Source organism: Nomascus leucogenys, chromosome 21, assembly GCF_006542625.1.
Source record: "Nomascus leucogenys isolate Asia chromosome 21, Asia_NLE_v1, whole genome shotgun sequence".
NCBI classification, from domain to species: domain Eukaryota; kingdom Metazoa; phylum Chordata; class Mammalia; order Primates; family Hylobatidae; genus Nomascus; species Nomascus leucogenys.
Window position 1 is genome coordinate 19,897,678 of NC_044401.1, and position 24,046 is coordinate 19,921,723.

The 24,046-nt window shown below is 34.2% G+C and overlaps 2 protein-coding genes across 10 annotated transcripts in view; both read left to right on the forward strand.

Annotated features, from left to right (window-relative positions):
• SENP7 (SUMO specific peptidase 7) overlaps positions 1–6,698 on the forward strand; it is a 182,446-nt gene extending 175,748 nt beyond the window's left edge. For 5 of the 9 annotated variants that reach the window (XM_012501064.2, XM_030801553.1, XM_030801554.1 and 2 more), the window contains 4 exons: positions 1,372–1,415; positions 1,515–1,583; positions 2,233–2,383; positions 4,823–6,698. In XM_012501064.2, the coding sequence (XP_012356518.2) occupies positions 1,372–1,415; positions 1,515–1,583; positions 2,233–2,383; positions 4,823–4,960 (402 nt within the window). In that variant the 3' untranslated portion in view covers positions 4,961–6,698. The remainder of the gene's footprint in view (positions 1–1,371; positions 1,416–1,514; positions 1,584–2,232; positions 2,384–4,822) is intronic. The other 4 variants (XM_003261745.4, XM_004091726.3, XM_003261746.4 and 1 more) reach the window with 1 other exon arrangement.
• Positions 6,699–10,350: 3,652 nt separating this feature from the next.
• Positions 10,351–24,046, forward strand: part of IMPG2 (interphotoreceptor matrix proteoglycan 2) — a 104,058-nt gene continuing 90,362 nt past the window's right edge. The window contains exons 1-2 of the mRNA XM_030801988.1: positions 10,351–10,646; positions 11,102–11,350. Of these exons, the coding sequence (XP_030657848.1) occupies positions 10,562–10,646; positions 11,102–11,350 (334 nt within the window). The 5' untranslated portion in view covers positions 10,351–10,561. The remainder of the gene's footprint in view (positions 10,647–11,101; positions 11,351–24,046) is intronic.

Genomic DNA, 24,046 nt, shown 5'->3' on the forward strand with positions numbered 1-24,046 from the left:
TATGTCAGTAACTTTTTGAACTTAGGTAATTAATCATCTTAAGCACATTATATATTCTACTTTATTTTCTTTCTTTCTTCCTTTTTTTTTTTTTTTTTTTTTTTTTTGTGATGGGGTCTTGCTGTCACCCAGGCTGGAGTGCAATGGTGCAATCTCGGCTCACTGCAACCTCCCCCTCCTGGATTCAAGCGGTTCTCCTGCCTCAGCCGCTCAAGTAGCTGGGATTACAGGTGCCCACCACCATACCTGGCTAATTTTTGTATTTCTTTTTTTTAGTAGAGATGGGGTTTTGCCATGTTGGCCAGACTTGTCTTGAACTCCTGACCTCAGGTGATCTGCCTACCTGGGCCTCCCAAAGTGCTGAGATTAGAGGCATGAGCCACTGAGCCCGGCCAGAAAATTATTGGTAAAAATCATTCAAGGTAGACTCAAAGTGAATCTATGTAACTCCTTAGGCTAAAATAGTTATCATTAACTCTTCTTTATTTGGAGCTCCAAACAGATCTGCGTAGCCTAGATTCAGTGTTCTAAATTGATTAAGATTGCCACTTAATGATTTTTTGTGTGTGTGTGTGTATGTACAAATAGCAGCAGACTCCCTGGCACAGGCCTATGTCTTTACTGTCACTGATACGAACTGTCACTACTTACGGAGGAAGGCTTCTTTTCCTGTTCTCACAGCGGCAAAATAGGAGCATTCCTTCTTGCCTCTAGGGCCAGATTTCTCAAATTGAGTTTCTTTGAATATTCATTCTAAGACGCAGTTCATGATAAGCAGGATTCCAAGGTCAATTAAGTTGGGCAAACTTTGTATACTCTTTCTGTCTTAGAGATCCATTGTGTATGTTAGAATAATGAAGGAACTGAGAAGGTCTGTATTAAATAAATGTGCTTAAGTTTGATCTGTGGTTTCTCAAACTTATGAAGAAAACGAACAACATCAACAAAACAAAATTCCCCATCCCTTTTCCCTTAATATAGATTAAGGTTCTGCATCTTATGCTTCAAAGGGAAGAAGTGTGTCTCTGCTGACATCATAAATTGGAGAATGTATGTAAAGACACATTAAATTAACTTGTTTATCTTCGCTTAAGATAATAACTTGGAATGAAAGTAATTAAAGTTCCAGATTGCTTTTTAGGACAAGTTAAAACTCCTTAACTACTTGAGACCACATGTAAAAGTATATAGCCTACTGTTTTAGCAGTATAATAAATTTGTGGAAAATGAAGTTAGCTCACTTTTGATGATGAAGATAACTATTACTTGAAATTTTAATTTTCAAAGTTTGAAACACTTTAAAGGAGTAACTGAATAGTAAGTTATTCAAAATAGCTTTAATTGCAGTCATAAAAATTTTTGTTATTTCAGAGTACCGAGTCGAATATGTCAGTACCAAAGAAAATGTGTAAAAGGTAGGTACATGCTGTAATAATAATACAGTTTTTTGAGGTATTTAGATATACTTTGTATACAAGTATGTAAATCTTGATTTTGTCCTTTGCTTTTCATAGGCCATGTATTCTTATACTAGATTCCTTGAAAGCTGCTTCTGTACAAAACACAGTTCAGAATTTACGAGAGTAAGTATGACAATTTTGCCATTCAGTCTGTTATCTAAAACCTCAATAATTTTGAAGTTACCTTCAGAATTATTGAAAAGACTATATCAGGAATTATATTTTATTATCTATTTCAACAAGCCTATAAATTTAATAATAAATATCTTCTGTTAATAGTCAAGTATTAATATTTCTAAAGGATTATATTAAAGGTAAATTCAGAATTTGTATTCATAATTGAACAGAAAGTATAGTTTTACAAAGAAGCATTGCATTGATTATCAAAAGTACCACTTTAGAAAAAAATAAGAACTCTTTCACATTTGTATAATTACGTGTATATATGTATGTGTAATTTTGTAATTTACTGTAGTACTTGGAAAAAACTAATGATGAAACTTTTAAAATGATTTCTTAGTTTACTTTGTTGAGTTATGAAAGTTGAGTTGTTGAAAAAAGTCTAGCTTTTAGTTTGAAAATCACATTACATATTTTCTTTAAAGTAGTACTTGTGAGCCTCATAAAATGTAGGTTGTACTGGTAAAATTCAGTCTGGAAATTTGGCTTGAGACAGCACATCTGGCAACAAATGTTTTTCCGCCTTTCTGAAAATGTTGCATACTGATAAAGAGATTTCTACTTTAGTCACTCTATTTGTTCATTATTTCAGGTATTTAGAGGTAGAGTGGGAAGTTAAACTAAAAACTCATCGTCAATTCAGCAAAGCAAACATGGTGGATCTATGCCCTAAAGTTCCTAAACAGGATAATAGCAGTGATTGTGGAGTATATTTATTGCAATATGTGGAAAGCTTCTTCAAGGTATGTGAAGCTATAAATAAGTTTTTAATTCACAGTTACCACCATACGGTCACAAGTTACTGGGTGTAATAGTCCATTCTCATGCTGCTAATAAAGACATACCCAAGACTGGGTAATTTATAAAGGAAAGAGGTTTAATTGACTCACAGTTCAGCATGGCTGGGGAGGTCTCAGGAAACTTATGATCATGGTGGAAGGGGAAGCAAACATGTCCTTTTTTGCATGGTAGCAGCAAGGAGAAGAATGAGAGCTGAGCGAAGGGGGAAGCCCCTTATAAAACCATCAGATCTCATGAGAAGTTACTATCAGGAGAATAGCATGGGGGAAACTGCCCCCATGATTCAGTTACCTCCTACCAAGTCCCTCCCACCACAGTGGGGATTATAGGAACCACAAGATGAGATTTGGGTGGGGGCACAGCAAAACTATATCACTGGGCAAGCAAAGAGGCAGGCACATGTTACAGGTAATCAAGATTTTTTTTTTAAGAGAAAGAAATAGAACCACAGGTGATCCAGATACTGTAATTAGCAGATAAGAACTTTAAAATGATTTAATTAATAGGTTAGAGAAGATAAAGCCAAAGATAAAATGGATGAAGACATGGAGTATACAAAAAAAAAAATCAAATAGACGTTCCGGAGCTGAAGATGTATAATGACATATCTGAAATTAAGAACTTATTGGACGAGTTTAATAGAGGACTAGATGCAGTAGAAGATAGGATTAGTGAACTCCAGCTATAGCCCAGAGAGAAAAAAGAATGTGAAGAAGAGAACAGAGCTTAAGAGACAAATATGAAACAGTATAATTTACTGTTTGAAAGGTATAATTTACATGTTACTGGAGTCCCAGCAAGATTGGAGAGAAAGAGAATAGGGCAGAGACAGTATTTTAAATAAAATTTTCTAAAATAAAAAGATCCGTTTATTCAAGAAGCTCAGAAAACTATAGCTGGGGAAGTACAATGACAAACATAGGTGTTATTTTCTAGTTCACTGAGACTTTGTAGGAACTGTAGCAGTATTAAAGATGAAATTTTAAATAGCAAGGAAGCACTCTTTGCTTTTTGAACTGTCATCTCATTACTTTAGTCATTACCACTATTATTTACGAAGATGGATCTAGTAGCAGGATGTTTTTGACCAGAAGTCGGCTTGGAGAATGCTTAACGGTACTTTGAAAGCATGAGAGTTATAGTATGCAGCTACAACTTTTTGATGTCTTTAATATGAGAGAGGAAGGATAATATATATTAAAATACAGTACACATTTTGGAAATCATTAAATATCTATTAGGTTTGTTTCTTTTCTCCCTTTTTTATTCCACACTGGAACTTCATCATAGGGTGTCAGGTTCTGGCCCTCTCATACCCTTTCCAAATGGATTTGATTTTGTGTTTTGAATATTCAAATTGCCTTATTACATAACATATTCCGAGTTTGTTTGTTACATAATTCTACTTTATATAGCCCAGTCAATAGAATATACATCTAATACAGGATGAAGCACCATGTAAGATTCCTGGGAAAACCTTCAAAAATCTAAGCCTCGTGTTTTGTAAATTTGATGCACTAATATAAGATAGCTTAGGTTTAAAACATGGGCTTAAGGCAGACCGCTCAAAACCTATGGGACTTTGTAAGTAAGTCCTAATAAAAATAATATTACTTCTAATAAAAATATTAGCACAGTAAATCTCCACTAGCATTTGCTCCTGGACTCACAATCAGTCCATCCTTTCAGCCTTACACCCCGGGCTCTTAATTCCTTCTTCAAGATATAAGTCCTTTTTACCTCTGGCTTCTAATAATTTTATCAAGTTTATAAACATGTGCTAAGGATAGCCCTTTTCAGAAATCTTTTTTTTTTTTTTTTTAAACATAGAGGGAACGTCCCGTGGTTGCAATTTGCAATTTCCTGGTTAAGCTTAACGTCATTGAAATGGTAGTGATTCTTGAAGCCATAAGTCAGCTATTTCTTACACTGGAAGAAGGCACTTTGCAGGATTTTCCATTTTTAATCTGAGATTTTTCATTTGCTACTAAGGCTTTCTCTTTAATAGTTCAAAATCTTAACATGTTGGGAAAAGTTCTGATAAAACCAACTTCATTTCTGAATCATTCTTTATTTACCAATTCTGTCTGTGCTAATTCACTTAAACATACATTGTAGCAGAACAGAGTATTTAATTTTGATATTTAGAAGTTAACAATTTGATAAAAATGTTCTAAGATTGATCGTGGAAGTGGTTGTGCTGTGAACATACTAAAAATGCTTAATTGTATGCTATTGGTGAATTGTACTATGTGAATTGTGTCTTAATATAATTGTTATTTTAAAAAAGTCAGCAATTTGTCATTTCTTATAAAAATGAAATTAAAACAAATTTGAAATTATGCTGCTAAAGTGATTGCACTCTTTTTTTCTCTCATTAGGATCCTATTGTTAACTTTGAACTTCCAATTCATTTGGAGAAGTGGTTTCCTCGTCATGTAATAAAGACCAAACGGGAAGATATTCGAGAGCTCATCTTGAAACTTCATTTACAGCAACAGAAGGGCAGCAGTAGCTAGTTAATCTGTACAAACATGACACAGATGTTCTCTAAGATTACTGGAAAGCCTCTTACCAGCATTTGTGTTAGCCAGCTCACAGAGAAGAAAATAACTTGCAGTAGTTTTATAATAAGTCATTGGAACATTATTTAAAACACATAGGATACATTATTAGAATTGTTGGGATCTCATAGATGGAGTGGGAATGGGGGTGATATAGATAAACTTATTAGATGTAAATTAAAATTTTATAAATATTTCATATTTTTCTGAGTAAATATGATTGGATTATGCAATAGCATATGTAATATGGGAATGTTTTGTAGATAATAAAACTTACGTGATCTGTACTTCCACATGACTGGGTGCTGAGGGGAGTTAAAGCCTCCCTGGTGCCAGCCCCAGTGCTTGGCAAATTTGCTGACAGGTCACATCATATTGTAATTCTATTCTTTGCAGCTCAAGCATGCAGTATGAATACTGTGTATTTTTTTAAAAAAGAATTTAGTATCAAGGCTTCAGAAAATGCCATTTACGGCATCCCTTCTGTATGTAACAAAAAGACATTCATAATGTTAGGAAGATGATAAAAATTTGCTCTTTTAAAGTGCAGCTTATTATTCTCAATTGCTAAATGCGATTACTCTGCTCTATTTTTTTTTCATTTCTTTTGATGTCATATGTATCTTATAATTTAGTTCATTTGTTCAGGGTAAAATTTGAAACAAAAAATTTTACCTGTGCAAAATAGTTTTTTAAAAATTATACATGTAGCTCAACTTGAGGTACTGCTATATAAATATTCACTCTTACATTATCACGGAATTTATCTGTAGTTTCTGTAATATAGAAGATAAAATTGGTGTCCTCATAACTTTAACAAAGAAAGTCCTCAGTCCTATTTATTAATGGTTAGAATTAAATATATAATTTTATAGCTCAGTTTACCCAGTATTCATCTGCAAAGCCAGATTGCTCTCGTTGCTTTTATATTTTTAAATTGTAGCTTTTAGAGACCTATGATCCTCATGGAACTTAATTTTTTATTAAATATTCAGGTAACAGTTCTGAATTCATGTGATAATGGTGGCATTATATATGATTAAACACTTCAGAACTTTCTAATCTTATCAGGAGTATTTTGAGGGAGATATGATTATATTGTATTTTCTCACATAAGAAAAATGTTTTTTAACAATATTATTTTAATCTGTTTTAAGCATCTCTTAGATTTACATTATAACTACATAAAGCAGTGAAGCAAAGGCAAATTAAGATAAAGCTAGAAAGTCTGAACATTTTATTTCAAAATCATATGAATAGAGGTCAGTTAAGCCTCACTGTTCTTAGCTTTTGTTGATTTTGTCACTATCTTTATATTATTAAAGATATTTGTTGTTTGGATATTTCATATAAAGATGGTTATAATTACATATTTCATTCCCAATTTGTGTGTGTTAGGGGGTACTTTTAAAGGCGACTATTGTTTTGTACATCTAATTTTGGGAAAGCAAGTCTATAAGACATCTTGTGATTTCTTGACATTTTTGTTTGTATGTTTTTCAAAGATATCACTGTCCTTTATCATGTTTTGAGGATTGTTTAAAATTCATTTTCCTAAATTAATATGCAAGTAATGTTTTGAGGATATCAGTGTTTTATATTAAACATATTTCCAATTCATTAAATTGAGGTGTAATTTTTTTCCTTAAGAAACTTGAGCTACTGTTAGAAATAAATTTCCAGTTGTATGCTGCTCTGTGTATATTATGAAATTGATGCTTATATTAATTTTTCTTCATATTTTAATAAGCATATAGTTTATTTGAGTGTAATTTCAGTTCAGGGAAATTATTTTAGCATCTACTACTAGCAGGCATTTTGCTAGGCACAAAAAATGAATGATATTTGTTCCTGAGTCATTTATGGACATGTGGACATTTTAAATATTTTCTGGTAAGAACAACCATAGAGTTTCTTTGGGAATGCAGGAGGGAGCTCAGCCTAGAAGGGTGTGTGTGTGTGTGTGTGTGTGTGTGTGTATGTGTGTGTGTGTGTATGTTAGTGAGGAGGTAGAGAGGTAGAGAGAGGGTTGTTAGTGAACAAAGCAGGCCTTCCTAGAGAAGATAATATTATTTTAATTTCACAGCTCTTGGGATGTTAAAAAAAGAAGTTATTTAAATCATATCCAATCACCTAATTAGGAGTTTAAAAAAGTTTAATATCTTTTGAAATCAACTTCTTTTATGCCAAGAGGAAAAATAGGTTTAGACTTGGCATATAGAACCCATCCTTAATCTTGTTCCAGCCTATGTCCTATTCTCATCTTTCCATTGTCCTCTACTTTTGCAGTTGTATAAAATTATTTGTTCATGCATTTAGATACTTCCCTCTGCAGTCTCTTGTAACTAAGCTTGTCCTTTGTGGAAATTTGGAAACTTTGCCCATGCGTTGTTAAGAGGCACAGTTCTGTGTGTTCATGAGGCTTCTGTCTGCTTCTGTGGCCTGCTCCCACCCAGGTGGTCTCTTCTGTTACAACTTAGTGCATCCTTCTTGGGGGCTGGAAAAATCAGGGCTCCTATAAAGACTACAGATGAAGATGTACTTTACTTGAAATTATTATTATAACACTGTTTTCTGTGCCATATTTTTCTACAAAGTAGGTCTGGAGCCACATTTTGGACTGTTGTCCCATGAGTGTGAATATCACTTTGAACCCAAGACTATAGATAGTTGTGTGGAGTGGGGGTTGTGACATTGTACCTCCATACCTTTTCACCACTTCTTGTGAACTTTATTTTTTCAAAATTGAACGTAAATGTTACCACCCCTACACCTACTCAAACAATAGTTCATTCCCCCTCCTGCTCCCCTATAGCAATTTGTATATACTTCTCTAATTACTGTTTTATATTATTTGTATACACGTTTTTCTCGTTAGACTGTAAGCTCCTCAAAGACTGGAAGCATTTTTCCATTTCCGGCATTGAGTATCTTAGTAGCATATAGTAAACACTCAGAAAATTTTGTTAGTCAATAAATGATCCTTGACTGATTTGTAATTAAGTTTAGATGAAGGAATCTGTATTTGTTGTCTCTAAAGCACAGAGTTTTATGTTTAGTTTCTCATATGCTTGTGATTCTGGGACATTTCTTGAAGCATAAAAAGGTTCAAGGACCATCCTATGAGATTTTAAAATATTACCTAAAAAGAATCTCCTTAAATAAAAACTCAAAGAATATATTTTTTTGAGTAATTAAACATTAGAGAGATAATGTTTCATCTGTAGGTAAAAATCCAAAATTCTTGCTAAAACTTTGAAGATATTCCATAATCAGTCTCAACTTTTCAGCCTTCATTCCCAACCTATTTGCTGTATGCTCCTATCCTGCCTGGTCTAGCAAATATCTTCCTATTTTCTTTATAAACAGTATACATTTCCACCTTACTGATCACGACCAGGGATTTCTCCTAACTGTTAGTTCTTCCCACTAACAATCCTTACTTCTGCCCACTAAAATACTGAAATGCCAAGTAGGCCATTCAAGGCACAGCTGAAATACCCACCCCCTGTTTCCCCCCGACCCCCTTGCTTTTTTCTAGTTGGAGTTACTCTTGCTTTTGGATTCCTATGACACAAACTTATAGCGGGCATCACTGGCTTGTATCATAGATACAGCTATTCTAAGAATGATGCAGTTAAAAGTTACAAATAAATGTCAAGTTAAATTGAATTTGTAAAATGATGACCATATTTAGAAACAGATGAACCCATCTAATTTCTTATATTTCTTTTTTTAAAGTACAGGTTTCTGAAATTATACCAACTATATTTTATAGAACGTAATATAATGTTTAAGAATTTTTTATGTGAATTCTCTATTTGAAATATAAGTTAATGGAAAATTTATTTTGGAGCTTGAACAAAATAGAATTTCAAAGCTTGAAACACCTTTGGATTCTGTGAACACTTGTAATACAAAACAATTACTGTTTACAAAGTTTACTAGTAATACAAATGCAGTAGTTTACAGAGAACTTTCATGTCTCTTAATTCTTAACACCGACCCTGTGATACAGGTAGAGATTATCACATGTAATTTCTTTGGTGAGTAAACTGGCTCAAAGAGCTTAGGTTATTTACCAAAATCAAATATTAAGTGATAAAACCAGGATTTGAGTCCAGGTTTTCTCAATCTAAAAACAGGAATCTTTCTAGATTACTATGATTCTCAGAAGTTTTTTTAGCTTTTTGGTCAAGGCCATCAAAAAGAATAATTTCCAACTAATATCTGTTACCTAAGAGTTGTCCCTTGTTCTGAATTGTCAATATGAAGCTTTTCTTAAGATTAAACTTTGACTCAGCTAATAAAATTTTTGGCTTTTTTCTCTTACTCATACAATAAATTTGGCATATAAGTTTCTTATAAACTTACCAGTATTTTGCAAATGCAAGTATGCAAATGTATTTAATGGTCATTTAGGTTTATTACCTTTTATAAAGGCTGAAAATGTGGTTTATTTGAGGCTGTATTGAAAAAATATACTTGAGCTTTTCCTAAAGCATAAAATAACATTGAGGGTGATTTAGCTAACACAATTAGTCAAGGATTCTCAAGAGAAATGTGGTTTAGATCTTTACAATACACTTTTTTTCAGATAATTTTCCCAGAGATAACATGAAATAAAATATAATTTCATTGCTATTTGATAGTAAATCCTAGCTTCCACAGGGATTCTGATGAATTGCTTTCTACTAGGTTTATTTGATTTAAAAAACTATTCTAATATAGAGAATTTCATCTGCAGAAAAAATCTTTTCTTGGTTAAGAGTTCCTCATATAGATAAACACTCTGGGCCTCACATTTAATGGCAAATTAAACAACAAAGTTATTGCACAGCTATCATTTATATTAAGTGCTTAATATGTTCCAGGCACTATTCTAAGCAATGTGAAGATTGAATTAGTTAGTTAGTTAATTTAATCCTCACATTAGCTCTACCATGACTTTACTATTTCTATTCCATTTTATAGGTGAGGAAGGAGACAAAATAAATGATTTTTCTATCAAGGAAGGAAATTTGCAAGAGAATAGTTTCATTACAAAAACTAAATTTGTTTTGTATGTAGCTCTGTATTATTGAAATAGGTAGATATAGTCAGTCTGGACATTTTATGCTTATACATCTTAGTCCCTAGGAAAACCCAGAAAACGTGAATCTATCAGGTTCAACTAACGGATTCAGAAAAGTTGGAAAAATCAGTGAATTATATGTGAAACACATTATTCTTAGTGGACTGCTTGTTAAAGGCAAGGAGAGTGTTAGTAAAGAGCTTAGGTAGATTAGAATAAAGAAATTGTCTCTCTCCATCTGTTCTAATTAGCTTATCTCACCAGCTTTTATAGCATGCTGGTTATTTCAGAAAAGAAGTGAGAGCTACTTTGAAAGGACAACCATTTTTCTTTATGCAAATTTATAATGGTTTTGAAGTGGTTGTTCATTCTCAAACATAGACTTTTAAACGTTAGGTCTTTCCTATAACTCTTCGTTATTGGAAGTTTCAAGGATTTGGACACTCAAGGGTTCTGTCCTCATTCCTTTGGTTTTGGCCCAAATGATTATGTTTCCTCTTTTTGGGAAGATTTCTCTGGGTATTTTGATATTTATCCTGATAGAAGGAGACTTTCCATCATTAACAGGTATTTAAAAATCTACATTTGTTTTCATCTTTCCATATCTGTAGTATATGCTCTTCAAAAATAGCATTATTTGATGTGATTGCTGTAACAAATGGAACCACATGCTACTTTATTAATCTTTGATATTGCTTCATTTAAACCATTTTAAAATATCTCCAATAATTTTGGTTTTCCCTCATTAGTAATTTCTGGCTTAAACCATACTTTTATTTATTGTGTTGAAATTGAATGTGCATTTACTTGATTTTGATAACAATCTTGAATGAAAGGAGTGGGAGTTAAATGGAAAAAGATGGACTGCCTCACTCCTCTTTTCCTTAGATATGCATGCCTGCCTATGATTTGGGCACTGGCTTCTATATCTTAATGTAGCACAAGTGTCAGTTTTTCTTTAGTTGTTACTTTTTGAACTGTATCTTCATTATCGAAGACTTGACTATACTTTCACTCTGTAGCACAAACCTACTTATCTTTAGAGGAGATCCAAGAACCCAAGAGTGCAGTTTCTTTTCTCCTGCCTGAAGAATCAACAGACCTTTCTCTAGCTACCAAAAAGAAACAGCCTCTGGACCGCAGAGAAACTGAAAGACAGTGGTTACTCAGAAGGCGGAGATCTATTCTGTTTCCTAATGGAGTAAAAATCTGCCCAGATGAAAGTGTTGCAGAGGCTGTGGCAAATCATGTGAAGTATTTTAAAGTCCGAGGTAAGCAAACATCCAAATCCTTCAGCTCCATAATGAAATTCAAACATAGTTTAATCATTTGTTAGGTAACATTGTAAATCAAAATTTATGATAATTTAGACGGGACTGAGCCAAAACTAACCTTTCTACTGCTAAGAATATAGTGTTAATGTAACTTCAAAGAACAGTTTACATTAAGAGAGGAGGTTTTTTTTTTTTTTCCAGTGCCCTCCAGTTAAGGCAATAGTATCATTTAATAATGACATGCACTTAACCAAAGGAAGAACACTTTCATGATTTGAGTTTGTAGCTTTTGGTGCGTTAATGTGAGAAACTTTTTTCACATGAGGGCAGTCACAATAAGATGTCTTTCATTAATTTCATTAACATATTCAGGGAGGAAATGTCTTAAATCTTTTTAAGCACAATACCAGTTTATGTTTTGGGCTACATTAATTTTAATTTTTACTTCTTCATTACAGTAAATGCCTAAGTATACCCACAAAATAGCTTTACCAAAGTATACTCACCTGCTTGCCTATTTATTAATAGTTATTATATATACAAATATAATGTTTATATTTTATAGTTTAGATATTCTGCAGATTCACGCAGGTTGCTCTCTAGTTGGTACACATAAAATTTTCACATCTAAAATGATGGCATTTCTCAAACTCTTACATTTTATTTTGTCTTTAATTAAACAGTATTCTTGATCTCATACTTTTTATGTAAGTCAATTCTGTTTCTCATATATTTACTAACATTGCTTAACTGACCTTAGTATGTCCCTTAGACATTTGAAGGATTCCCAAACTTTGCTTTTTACTGCTCAAGAACCAATAGAAAGCCGCAATATGGATGTGATGTTAGTAAACAAGGTGAAGATAGTTGATGAAGTGATTGTAAAATGAGGCTTTTAAATTCATGCATTTATTCATTAATTAATTCAACAAATGTTTATTGAGCTCGAATTTTCCAGGCACTGGATTATATGAACCTTCTGTCTGAGCTGCTACTTTATCTTCTTTATTTTCCTCTTCCTGTCCTTCCCTTCTTCCCTTCTCATCAAAGTTTTAAAAACACAATAAAAATTTAATATAATACCAGCTATTACACATATTTATTTGATATTTTTGTTAAAGTAGTACAGTGTATTATATTGGCAGCTCTTTGTTATGAGTGTATTTCTATTTCTTGATTGTATTTGGGAGCTATCAAACATTACTATGCAATAAGCTTTCCTTTTACTTTTTAAATGGAGATCCACAGACCTGGCATTTTGAGTATAGGCCATATGCCAGAAATGGAAAATTCCAAAGACAGTGGGGAGAGAATAAAGGAACTGAAGGTGAATGAGAATGACAGTTAATAATTTATCAAGATTCGATTTCTACCACCTGGATTTTTACTTTATATTATTATTATTATTTATTATTACTATTTTTTGGGACATACTCTCATTCTGTCGCCCAGGCTGGAGTGCAGTGGCATGATCTTGGCTCACTGCACCCTCCACCTCCTGGGTTCAAGTGATTCTCCTGCCTTAGCCTCCCAAGTAGCTGGGATTACAGGCACATGCCACCACGCCCGGCTAGTTTTTTTTTTTTTTTTTTTTTTTTTTGTATTTTTAGTAGAGATGGGGTCTCACTGTACTTTATATTATTTTAAAATAAGAATATCTTGGTATTTTGGGAACTGATTAAATAGTGAAGAGGAAATAACCAATCATGTAAGGGATTTGGTCATACCTTTTGATTGCTTTGCTCTTGTTTTTATAAATTCAAGAGATACTGTTGAAAAAGAAGCTGACAAAAATGAACATAAAGCATTCCTAGAATAATTGATTTTAAAATACAGATGGTATAAGTAGGATCCTTGAAAAGGGATCTTATACAGCTAAAATGGTTGGCACACCACATCAAGATTATAGCTGAGATAGCTGTTACTGTCATGGTAAAGAATAAATATTTCATTTGTTATGTTTTTAAAAATTGAGAGAAATGAGTATTTCAACATAGGTCTTGCTTGATTTTGAAGAGATAATTTGTATTATGCCCTTAACACCAAATGTTTGCAATTTAGAGGGAGGGAGTTATTCAATATCCAACTAAGGATCTTAGCTCTTTCTACCAAGCTAATTCAGTCTAATGGTTTGCTCAATTTTTCCTTCATAGAGAATTTGGTATCAATTGCTAGTTGTTGTAACAAATTTGAAAATTGTTTCTAAGCAAGACACAACTATATTTAACCTAATGTTTTGTAAAATTAAACAGCATACTAGGATGCCCCTCTTTTTTTAAAAAAAAATTCGTTGTTGGACTTTTTAAAATATAGCTTTATTGAGGTATATTTTAATGAAATATAGCCTGCATATATTTAAAGTATACCATTTCATTAGTTTTGACAAATTTACCCTTGAAACCATCATTATAGTTAATATAATAAACCTATCAATCACTCTTAAACATTTCTTCATGACCATTTATAATGCCCACCTCCCTCACTACCTCTCCTTACCCCAATACTGAGGCAACCATGAATTTGCTTTCTATCACTATGTATTAGTTTGCATTTTCTATACTTTTATATATAAATGGAATATACTCTTTGGTATATACTCTTTTTTTGGTCTGGTTTCTTTTACTCAGTGTAATTATTTTGAAATTTATGCATTTTTTTGTGTATCAATAGTTTGTTAGCTTTTATTGTTGGGTAGTATTCTATATTACGGATATACCACCTTATGGGATATTTGGGTTGTTTTTAGTTATTACTGATTACAGGGAAAGAAATTATGGTTATTTGAGTACAAGTTTTTCTGTGAACATATTTTCATTTCTATTGAGTAATAATAGTGGAACGTCTGGGTCACATGATAGGTATATGTTTAACTTTCCAGTAAATTGTCAAGTTTTCCAATATGACTGTATCACCAACAGTGTAGTAGGATTCCATTTTCTTCACATCCTCTCAACACTTGGTATAGTTGGTCTTTTTTAACTTTAGCCATTCCAGTGGATGTATATCTTATTGTGGTTTTAATTTGCATTTTCCTAACCAATTATGACTAACAATTTTGAGCACATTTTTTTACATAATTATCTGTCATTTATATATCTTTTTTTAGTGAGGAGTCTACTTGAATATTTTGCCCATTAAAAAATGGGTTGCTTTTCTATTATTGAGTTGTAATAGTTCTTAATGTGTTCTAAATGTAAGTTCTTTGTCAAACATATACTTTGCATACATTTTTCTTGCAATCTGTAGCTTGTCTTTTCTATTTTCTTCATGATGTATTTTAGGGAGCAGAAGTTTTAACATTTGATAAAGTCAAATTTATCAGGCTTTTTGGGGGACTATCCTTTTAGTTTTTGATCTTAGTTTGCTTAACCCACGATCACAAAGTTTTTTCTTTCTCAGTCTTTTCCTGTAGAATTTTTACGGTATTTAGGTTCTAGATTTAAAACTGTAATCTTCTTTAATTTTTGATTATGACATATGGATCAAAGTTAATATTTTTATATGCATAGCTAATTGTTCCAATACCATTTGTTAAAAAAAGATTATCCTTTCTTGTCTTTGCACCTTTGTTGAAAATCAATGTTTATATATGGTGGATCTATTTCTGCCCTCTTCATTCTGTTCCACTTATTTGTCTATTTTTATGCCAATACCATAGTGTCTTATTTACTGTAAGCTTTATTATAGGTCTTGAATCAGGTAGTGCAAGTCCTCCAACTTCTGTTTTTTTTTCAAATTTGTTTGGTTATGCAGCCTTTTATATTCCATATGAAAGAATCAGCTTACCAATTTTTACGAAAGTGCTGCTGAAATTTTGATTGGGATTGTGTTTCATTCTATAGATCAATTTGGGGAGAACTGCCATCTTAACAATACAGGTTGACTATTTCTCATCCAAAATGCTTGGGACCAGAAGTGTTGTGAGTTTCAGATTTTCTTGGATTTGTAAATATTTGCATAGACATGAGATATCTTGAGAATGAGACTGAAATCTATACACAGAATTCAGTTATGTTTCATATACACCTTATACACTTATCTGAAGTAATTTTATACCATATTTTTGATAATTTTGTGCACGAAGTAAGTTTTTGTACATTTAACCATCAGAAAGCAAAGGTGTCACTATTTCAGGCACCCACGTGGACAGTCTGTAGTTGTTTGGCATCATCATCGTTCCTGACTCTGAATTTACATGCTACCAAAAAGCAATCATTTTCTTACACTTATTTACATATCAGTACTTCACAGTAAAAAATATGCTATACTGTTAATACAGTGAAGAAGAATGTGTTCAGGGTACTAAGCAGAACAGTGGCATCACCAGAATACCTGCCTCAGCTGTTAAACAACAGTAACAACAAACAATGGCAGGCTTCTAGTTTCTCTCTACAATTCTGTGTTTTGATTAAAGGTTATTGTACAACATACTTTATTTATTACTGTTGTTCGTGTGTCTGGGCTCCATGGATGCCATTTTATGGCCTGGTGGAGTAATCTGGACGTGGGCAAAAAAGATATAACACAGCTGAAGGGAGCTGGGATAGTCTTTTTTCCCTTGGGTACTCTTGTCTAGTGTGCCTGCATTTTGACTGTCACCCATCAAAAGAGGTCAGGTGTGGAATTTGCTACTTGTGGTGTCATGCTGGCACTCAGAAAGTTTCATATTTTGGAGCATTTTGGATTTTTGGATTAAGGATGTTCAACCTATATTGAGTCTTCTGATCTATGAACATGATATATCCCTCCATTTATTTAGGTCATCTTCAGTTTCTTTCAGGGATGTTTTCTGATTTTTATTCATTCATTTATTCATTTGTTAATTTACACGTGAAATCTTATTTATACTGATTCTACCAGGTATAGTATTAACCACAATAATTAAAACACTGTAGAGTGTGCAATAGTAAAGGTATGTACAAAGTGTATATGTGGGAAGGACACAAGTGGGAATGGCCGTCCATGCCTAGGGTGATAGAAGTTAGTTAACCTGGATTTTGAAGAATGAGTTGGCATTTTCCAGTGAATCAGAGTGGGAAACAGCCTATGGAAGGTCTCAGGACCCAAACGCTGGGTATAGTTTCATTTGTTTAAAACCTACTATGCAAGTTTAGAGTCCTAAGGAGTGAAGCCATCCACAGCCCATACTTGACTGATACATATAGTTACCAGATTTAGCAAATAAAAATGCAGGACACCCAGTTAAATTTCAATTTCAAATAGACAACAAATAATCTTTTTAGTGTACGTATGTCACATGCAATATTTGAGCCACAGGGCTATGCAAATCTGAGTCTGAGATACAAGTTTATTGGCTCTTTGTTTTTAGGAATATTATTCAATTTGTTAAAATCTTAGTTTCTTCACCCTTGAAATGGGAATGATAATAATATAAAATATATTTAAAGGTTTTAGTGAATTTGGCTAAGAGTTCTAGGGCCACTGTAGATCCCAAATAAATGACAATGTTATTGATTGAATGGAAGGAACATATAACCAATGTTTTGTTTAGTGTATGGATCTTGCATATCTGTTATCAGATTTATTTATAAGGATTTCACATATTTTCATGCTATTGTTAGTGATATTTTAAAAAATGTAATTTCTGATTATTCCTTGCTAGTATATTGAAATACAACTGATTTTTGTATATTGGCCTTTTATCCTGCAACTTTTCTGAACTCACTTACCAGTTCTAGTAGTTTTTTTGGGTATGTTCCTTAGGGCTTTCTACATAGATAATTATTTCATCTACAAATATATTACTTAGCAATTTCTATACCTTATATTTCTTTTTCTTGCCTTACTGCACCAAAATAGACTATTCCATATGCTTTGGGCTCCACAATTCTGAAAGGAAAATATATTACACTAAAAAAAGATAATTCCATGCTGGATTTCTGGATTCCTAAGTTTTAGATAAGACACAGCTGGAGATCTAGTAGAAGGATTAAAGACAGGTTAAATGCTGGCATTTTCTTCAGAATATTATAACATTTTCCGTTCCACCACTAGTTTCCAGGGCAGGTTATTTCTGCCAGAAGAGAGGCCATTTGTACATTAGTTATCTTCTCAAAATAGAAAGCTTTCTTCAGAAGTTACTAAAGGCTATAATATCCTTATTTGACAAGGATGGGAATTCTGAACTGTTTAGTTACAGGCCAAGTAGTGAAGTATGCAGTATTTATCAGCGATGGAATTTTACCTTCCTTAGTACCTCTTTGCCTGGAGGTCATGCTGATTTTGCTCTTCTCTCTTCTGCCTACAGCGTCCTATCTAGGTTTCTCCTTTCTGTGCAAATGCTTCAGAACTTGTGACCATTCTGAATCCTGTTATTCCAAGTTAGTTCGTTGAACCTTCTTGTCAGATAGCTCCTAATTGAAAAGCCATTGGATTAAGGATGCATTCCCTTTCCAGAGGGAATTGCATTTTTTTACAGTTTTTATTGGGATGTAATTCATATATTATACAGTTTACCCATTCATACTACAAAATTAAGTGGCTTTTTAGTATATTCACAGATATACCAAATCACCACAGTCAGTTTAAGAACATTTTTATCACCTCAAAAAGAAACATGTGACCCTTTAGCTATCATCCTTTTATCCTTTTATCTCCCTTCCCCCTCTTCCCAGGCCTAAGTAAACGCTAATCTACTTTCTGTCTTTACAGAATGGTGTATTCTGGATATATCATACAATAAGATCATATAATATATGGTCTTTTGTGACTGGCTTCTTTCACTTTGCATATTATTTTCAAAGTTCATCCATGTTGTACATGTATCAGTACTTTATTCCTTTTTATGGTCCAATAATATTTTAGTGTATGGATAGATCACATTTTATCAGTCAATGGGCATTTGGGTTGTTTGCATTTCTCTTAGGTATTTATCTAGGAGTAGAATTTCTGGGTCATACAGTAACTCTATAATTACATGAGGAAATGTCAGACTAATTTCCAAAGTGACTGTACTGTGTTATATCCCACCACCAGTGTATAGGGGTTCTGATTTAGTCACATCTTTGCCAGCACTGTTATCCTTTTTTTTTTTTTTTAAAAGTATAACCATTCTTATAGGTTTGAAATGATGGCTCATTGTGATTTTGATTTACATTTCCCTAATGATTAATAACATTCAACTTTTCATATGCTTATTTACATTTGTATATCTTCCTTTGAAAAATGTCTGTTCAGAACTTTGCCCATTTTTAAATTACGTTGTCTTTTTATTATTGAGCTGTAATTTATTTATTCTGGCTATAAATCCCTTATCAGATAAATGATTTGAAAATATTTTATCCCATTCTGTGGGTTGTTTTTCACTTTCTTGATGGTATCTTTCATGCACAAAAGTTTTTTATTTTGACAAAGTCCAATTTATCTATTTTTTTGAGCCTTTGGTGTCATAACTAAGAATCCATTGCTGAACCTGAGGTCATAAAGATTTATTCCTGTATTTCTTTCTAAGAGTTTTATAGTTTTGGTGTGTACATTTAAGTTTTTCATCTATTTCGAGTTGATTTTTTTTTGTATATGATGTAAGGATCTAAATTTATTATTTTGCATGTGGCTATCCGGTTCTCCCAGCACCATTTGTTGAAAAGGCTCTTCTTTTCCACTGAGTGATATTAGCACTCTTGCTGAAAATCACTTGACCATGACACATGATTTCTGGACTCTCAATTGTATTCCATTGATTTATATGTCTATTCATGTGCCAGTTCTGTAGTCTTTGCTTTGTAGTATATTTTGAAATTAGGCATGAGTTCACCATCTTTGTTGTTTTTAAAAATTACTTTGGCTATTCTAGGTCCCTTGCAATTCCACATAAATTTTATAGTAAGGTTATCAGTTTCTACAAAGAAGTCAGCATGTATTCTGATAAAATTGCATTGAATGTGTAAATCAGTTTGGAGATAATGCCATCTCAACAGTGTTAAATATTCCAGTCTGTAAGTATGGGAAGTTTTTCAATTTATTTAGGTCTTTATTTTTTAAAATAATTTTTTGGTTCTCAGAGTATGTTTTGCATTTTGGGAGACTTACGTTTATTCCTAAGGATTTTAATCTTTTTGATGCTTTTGCATACAAACTTGTTTTCTTATGTTCATTTTTGGATTGTTCATTGCTATCATACAGGCATACAACTGATTTTTGTATATCAGTTTTATATCCTGCAACCCTGCTGAACTTGTTTATTAGTTCAAATAGTTTTAAAGTGGATTCCTTAGGTTAGGCTTTCCTAGATACAAGCTCATGTCATCTGTAGACAGATATAGTTTTACTTCTTTTCCAATTTGGCTGCCTTTTATTTCCTTTTCTTGCCTAATTGCCCTGGTTAGAACCACTGATTTTCACTTTTTTTTTTTTTTTAACCTAGTTGTAGTAGATTTTCCTAAGCAAATGTTTCTTCGTTTGTCATATGCCCCTAGGACCATTTCCAGAGCTTTTAAATGATTGTTTTCGAAATGATTTTTGCCCGTTTCTCTGGGGAGTGGATCTGTGTAGCTCCTCGCTCTTCATGCTGGAAATGGGACTCTGGCAATTGAATTTTAATAGACTACAAGGTATAAAAGGGTTAAATGTAATTTAAAAGAATGAATTTCTATGGAGTATTTTAGACGAAGCATTGAACTACTGAGAGAGCTTTTTATAGGAGGTGGGGAAACATTGCCCAAAGCATAATTTATAGGAGACAGCTTATGCTATTCTGTGAAGCTAGGAGTGAGGTCAAGGGGAGGTCTCCTATGAAGCCTGGTGATTTATATCACTTCTGGATGCTCTCCCATATTCCTTCCAACTACATTTCTTTGGCACACAATAATGTTTTTCTAAGATTTTCTGAAAACATTTTAAACAGATAGAAAAGTGAAAGAATGATGTCGTAAACACTCATATTCTCACAGCTTAGTTCTACAGTTAACATTTTATTATATTTGCTTTATTATGTGTCTGTCTCTCTAACCATCTTTTTTTTTTTTTTTTTTTTTTTTTTTGAGACAGGGTCTCACTTTGTCACCCAGGCTGAAGTGCAGTGGTGTGATTACACCTCACTGCATACTCGATCTCCCTGGGTTCAGATGATCCTCCCACCTCAGCCTCCTGAGTAGCTGGAACTATAGGCATGTGCCACCATGCCCAGCTAATATTTTTGTAATTTTTGTAGGGACGAGATATCATTGCCCAGGCTGATCTTGAACTCCTGGGCTCAAGTGATCTGCCTACTTTGGCATCCCAAAGTGCTGGGATTACAGTTGTGAGCCACCATGCCTGGCTTAACCATCTAATTTTTTAGATGTATTTCACAAGTTGAAGACATCAATACAATTCCCTCTAGATATTTCAGTATGAGTATAATTAACTAGAGCTCAATATTTGTTTACTTTCTTAAAGGTGAAATTTACAGAGTAAAATGCATAAATCTTACATGTACCACTTGGTGACTTTTGACTAATACACATTAACCCCAACCTCTCTTAAGTTTTAGGATATTATCACCCCAGAAAGTTCTCTTATACTCCTTCCCAGATACTTCCTATTCTAGTATGTGACCACTCTTTGAACCATTTTTTAAACTCATAGATTATTTTCACTTTCCTAGGACTTTATATAAATAGAATAGTATGTGCTCTTTTGTAAAATGCTTCTTTCACTCAGCCCTTTGAGATTCATCCATGTTGTTGCATGAATTAGTAATTTCCTTTTGATTCCATTATATGGCCATTTGTTTATTTTTCTATTGATGGATACTTGGGTTGTTTTCATTTTTAAGTTATTATGAATAAAGATGCTCTGGCATTGAACATAAGTCTTTCTGTGGATATACGCTTACAGATGTCTTAAAGGAATACCTAGGAGGAAATTGCTGGGTCATAGGTGATATGGTTTGGCTGTGTCCCCACCCAAAATCTCATCTTGAGTTGTAATCCCCATGTGTTGGGGGTGGGACCTCATGGGGGGAGATTAGATCATGGGGGTGGTTCCCCCATGCTGTTCTCACGATGGTGAGCAAGTTCTCATGAGATCTGTGGCTTAATAAGGGGCTTTCCCCTGTTTAAGTGGGATTTTGTGGAATTTTGAACTTGAGAGAGAGCACTTCTCTCTCCTGATGCCATGTGAAGAAGGATGTGTTTGCTCCCCCTTCCACCATGATTGTAAGTTTCCTGAGGCCTCCCCAGCCATGCAGAACTGTGAATAATTTAAATCTCTTTCCTTTATAAATTCTTCAGTCTTGGATATTTCTCCATAGCAGCATGAGAATGGACTAATACAGCAAATTGTTAACAAGTAGTAGGGCATTGCTGTAAAGATACCCAAAAATGTGGAAGCAACTTTGGAACTGGGTAACAGGCAGAGGTTGGAATGGTTTGGAGGGCACTGAAGAAGACAGGAAGATGTGGAAAAGTTCAGAACTTCCTAGATACTTGTTGAATGGTTTTGACCAAAATGCTGATAGTGGTATGGACAATGAAGTCCAGGCTGAGGAGGTCTCAGATGGAGATGAGGATCTTGTGGGAACTGGAATAACGGTGACTCACTATGTCTTAGCAAAGAGACTGGTGGCATTTTCTCCCTGCCCTAGAGATCTGTGGAATTTTGAACTTGAGAGAGATGATTTAGGGTATCTGGCAGAAGAAATTTCTAAGCTGCAAAGCATTCAAGAGGTGACTTGGCTGCTGTTAAAAGCGTTCATATTTATATATTCACAAGGATATGGTTTGGAATTGAAAGTTATGTTTAAAAGGGAAGCACAGCATAAAAGTTTAGAAAATTTGCAGCCTGACAATGTGATAGAAAAGAAAACTCATTTTCTGAGAAGAAATTCAAGCTGGTTGCAGAAATTTGTATAAGTAGTGATAAGCGAAATGTTAATCACCAAGACAATAGGGAAAATGTCTTCAGGGCATGTCAGAGGTCTTTACAGCAGCCCCTCTCATAACAGGCCCAGAGGCCTAGAAGGAAAAAATAGCCAGGCCAAGGGCCTTGCTGCTTTATGCAGTTTCTGGAGTTGGTGCCCTGCATGCCAGCCATGGCTAAAAGGGGCCAACATAATGCTCAAGCCATTGCTTCAGAGGGTGCAAGCCCCAGGCCTTGGTGGCTTACATGTGGTGTTGGGCCTGCAGGTGCACAGAAGTCAAGAATTGAGGTATGAGAACCTTCACCTAAATTTCAGCGGACGTAGGGAAATGTCTGGATGTCCAGGCAGAAGTTTTTTGCAGGGGTGGAGCCCTCATGGGAACATCTGCTAGGGCAGTGTGGAAGGGAAATGTGGGGTCGGGGCCCCCACACAGAGTTCCCACTGGGGCACTGACTAGTGGAGCTATGAGAAGAGAGTCACTGTCCTCCAGACCCTAGAATGGTAGATCAACCAACAGCTTGCACCATGCACCTGAAAAAGCCAGAGACACTCAACGCCACACAGTGAAGGCAGCTGGGAGGGGGGGCTGTACCCTGCAAAGCCACAGGGGTGGAGCTGCCCAAGACTGTGGGAGCCCACCTCTTACATCAGTGTGACGTGGATGTGAGACATGGAATCAAAAGAGATCATTTTGGAGCTTTAAGATTTCACTTAATTTTGGCCAATTTCTCCCATTTGCAACAGGTGTATTTACCCAAAGTCTGTACCCTCATTGTATCTAGGAACTAACTTGCTTTTGATTTTACAGGTTCATAGGTGGAAGGGACTTGCCTTGTCTCAGATGAGACTTTGGACTTGGGCTTTTGGTTAAGCTAGAATGAGTTAAGACTTTGGGAGACTGTTGGAAAGGCATGGTTGTGTTTTGAAATGTGAGGACATGAGATTTGGGAGGGGCTAGGGCAGAATGATACAGTTTGCTTGTATCCCCACCCAAAATCTCATCTTGAATTTTAATCCAAATTGTAATCCTTATGTGTTGGAGGCAGGACCTTGTGGGAGATGATTAGATTATGGGAGTGGTTCCCCCATGCTGTTCTCATGATAGTGATCAAGTTCTCACAAGATCTGATAGCTTTATAAGGGGCTTTCCCCCACTTCACTCAACACTTCTTTCTCCTGTTGCCATGTGAAGAAGGATGTGTTTGCTTCCCTCCCACCATGATTGTAAGTTTCCTGAGGCCTCCCCACCCATGTGGAACTGTGAGTCAATTAAATCTCTTTCCTTTATAAATTACCCAGTCTTGGGCATTTCTTCATAGCAGCATGAGAATGGACTAATACAATAGGATTGGTGTATATTTTGCTATATAAGAAACAATTAACATTTATTTTCAAAGTGGTTATACTATTATACATTCCTACCAAAAATGAGGCTTTTGGTTGCTCTGCATTTTTGCCAAATTTTGGTGTTGTCCGTGTAAAAATTTCAGTCATTCTTGGTTTGTGTGTGGATACTTTAATTGGGATTTCTTTTAAAAATGAATGATGGTGAACAGTTTTTCACATACTCATTGGCTATTTGTATCTCTTCCTTTGTGAAGTATATATTCCAGCCTTTTACCTATTGTAAAAATTAGGTTGTTTGCTTTTTTGTTAGGGAGTTGTAGGAATTATTTCAGTGTCCTAAATACCAATTCTTTGTCAGATGTATGTATTTTGAATATTTTCTGCCAGATATGTGGTTTGCCTACTCATTTTTATTGACAGTGTCTTTTGATAATCAGACACTTTTTAGTTTTGATGAATTCTAATTTATTGTTTTGTCTTTCATA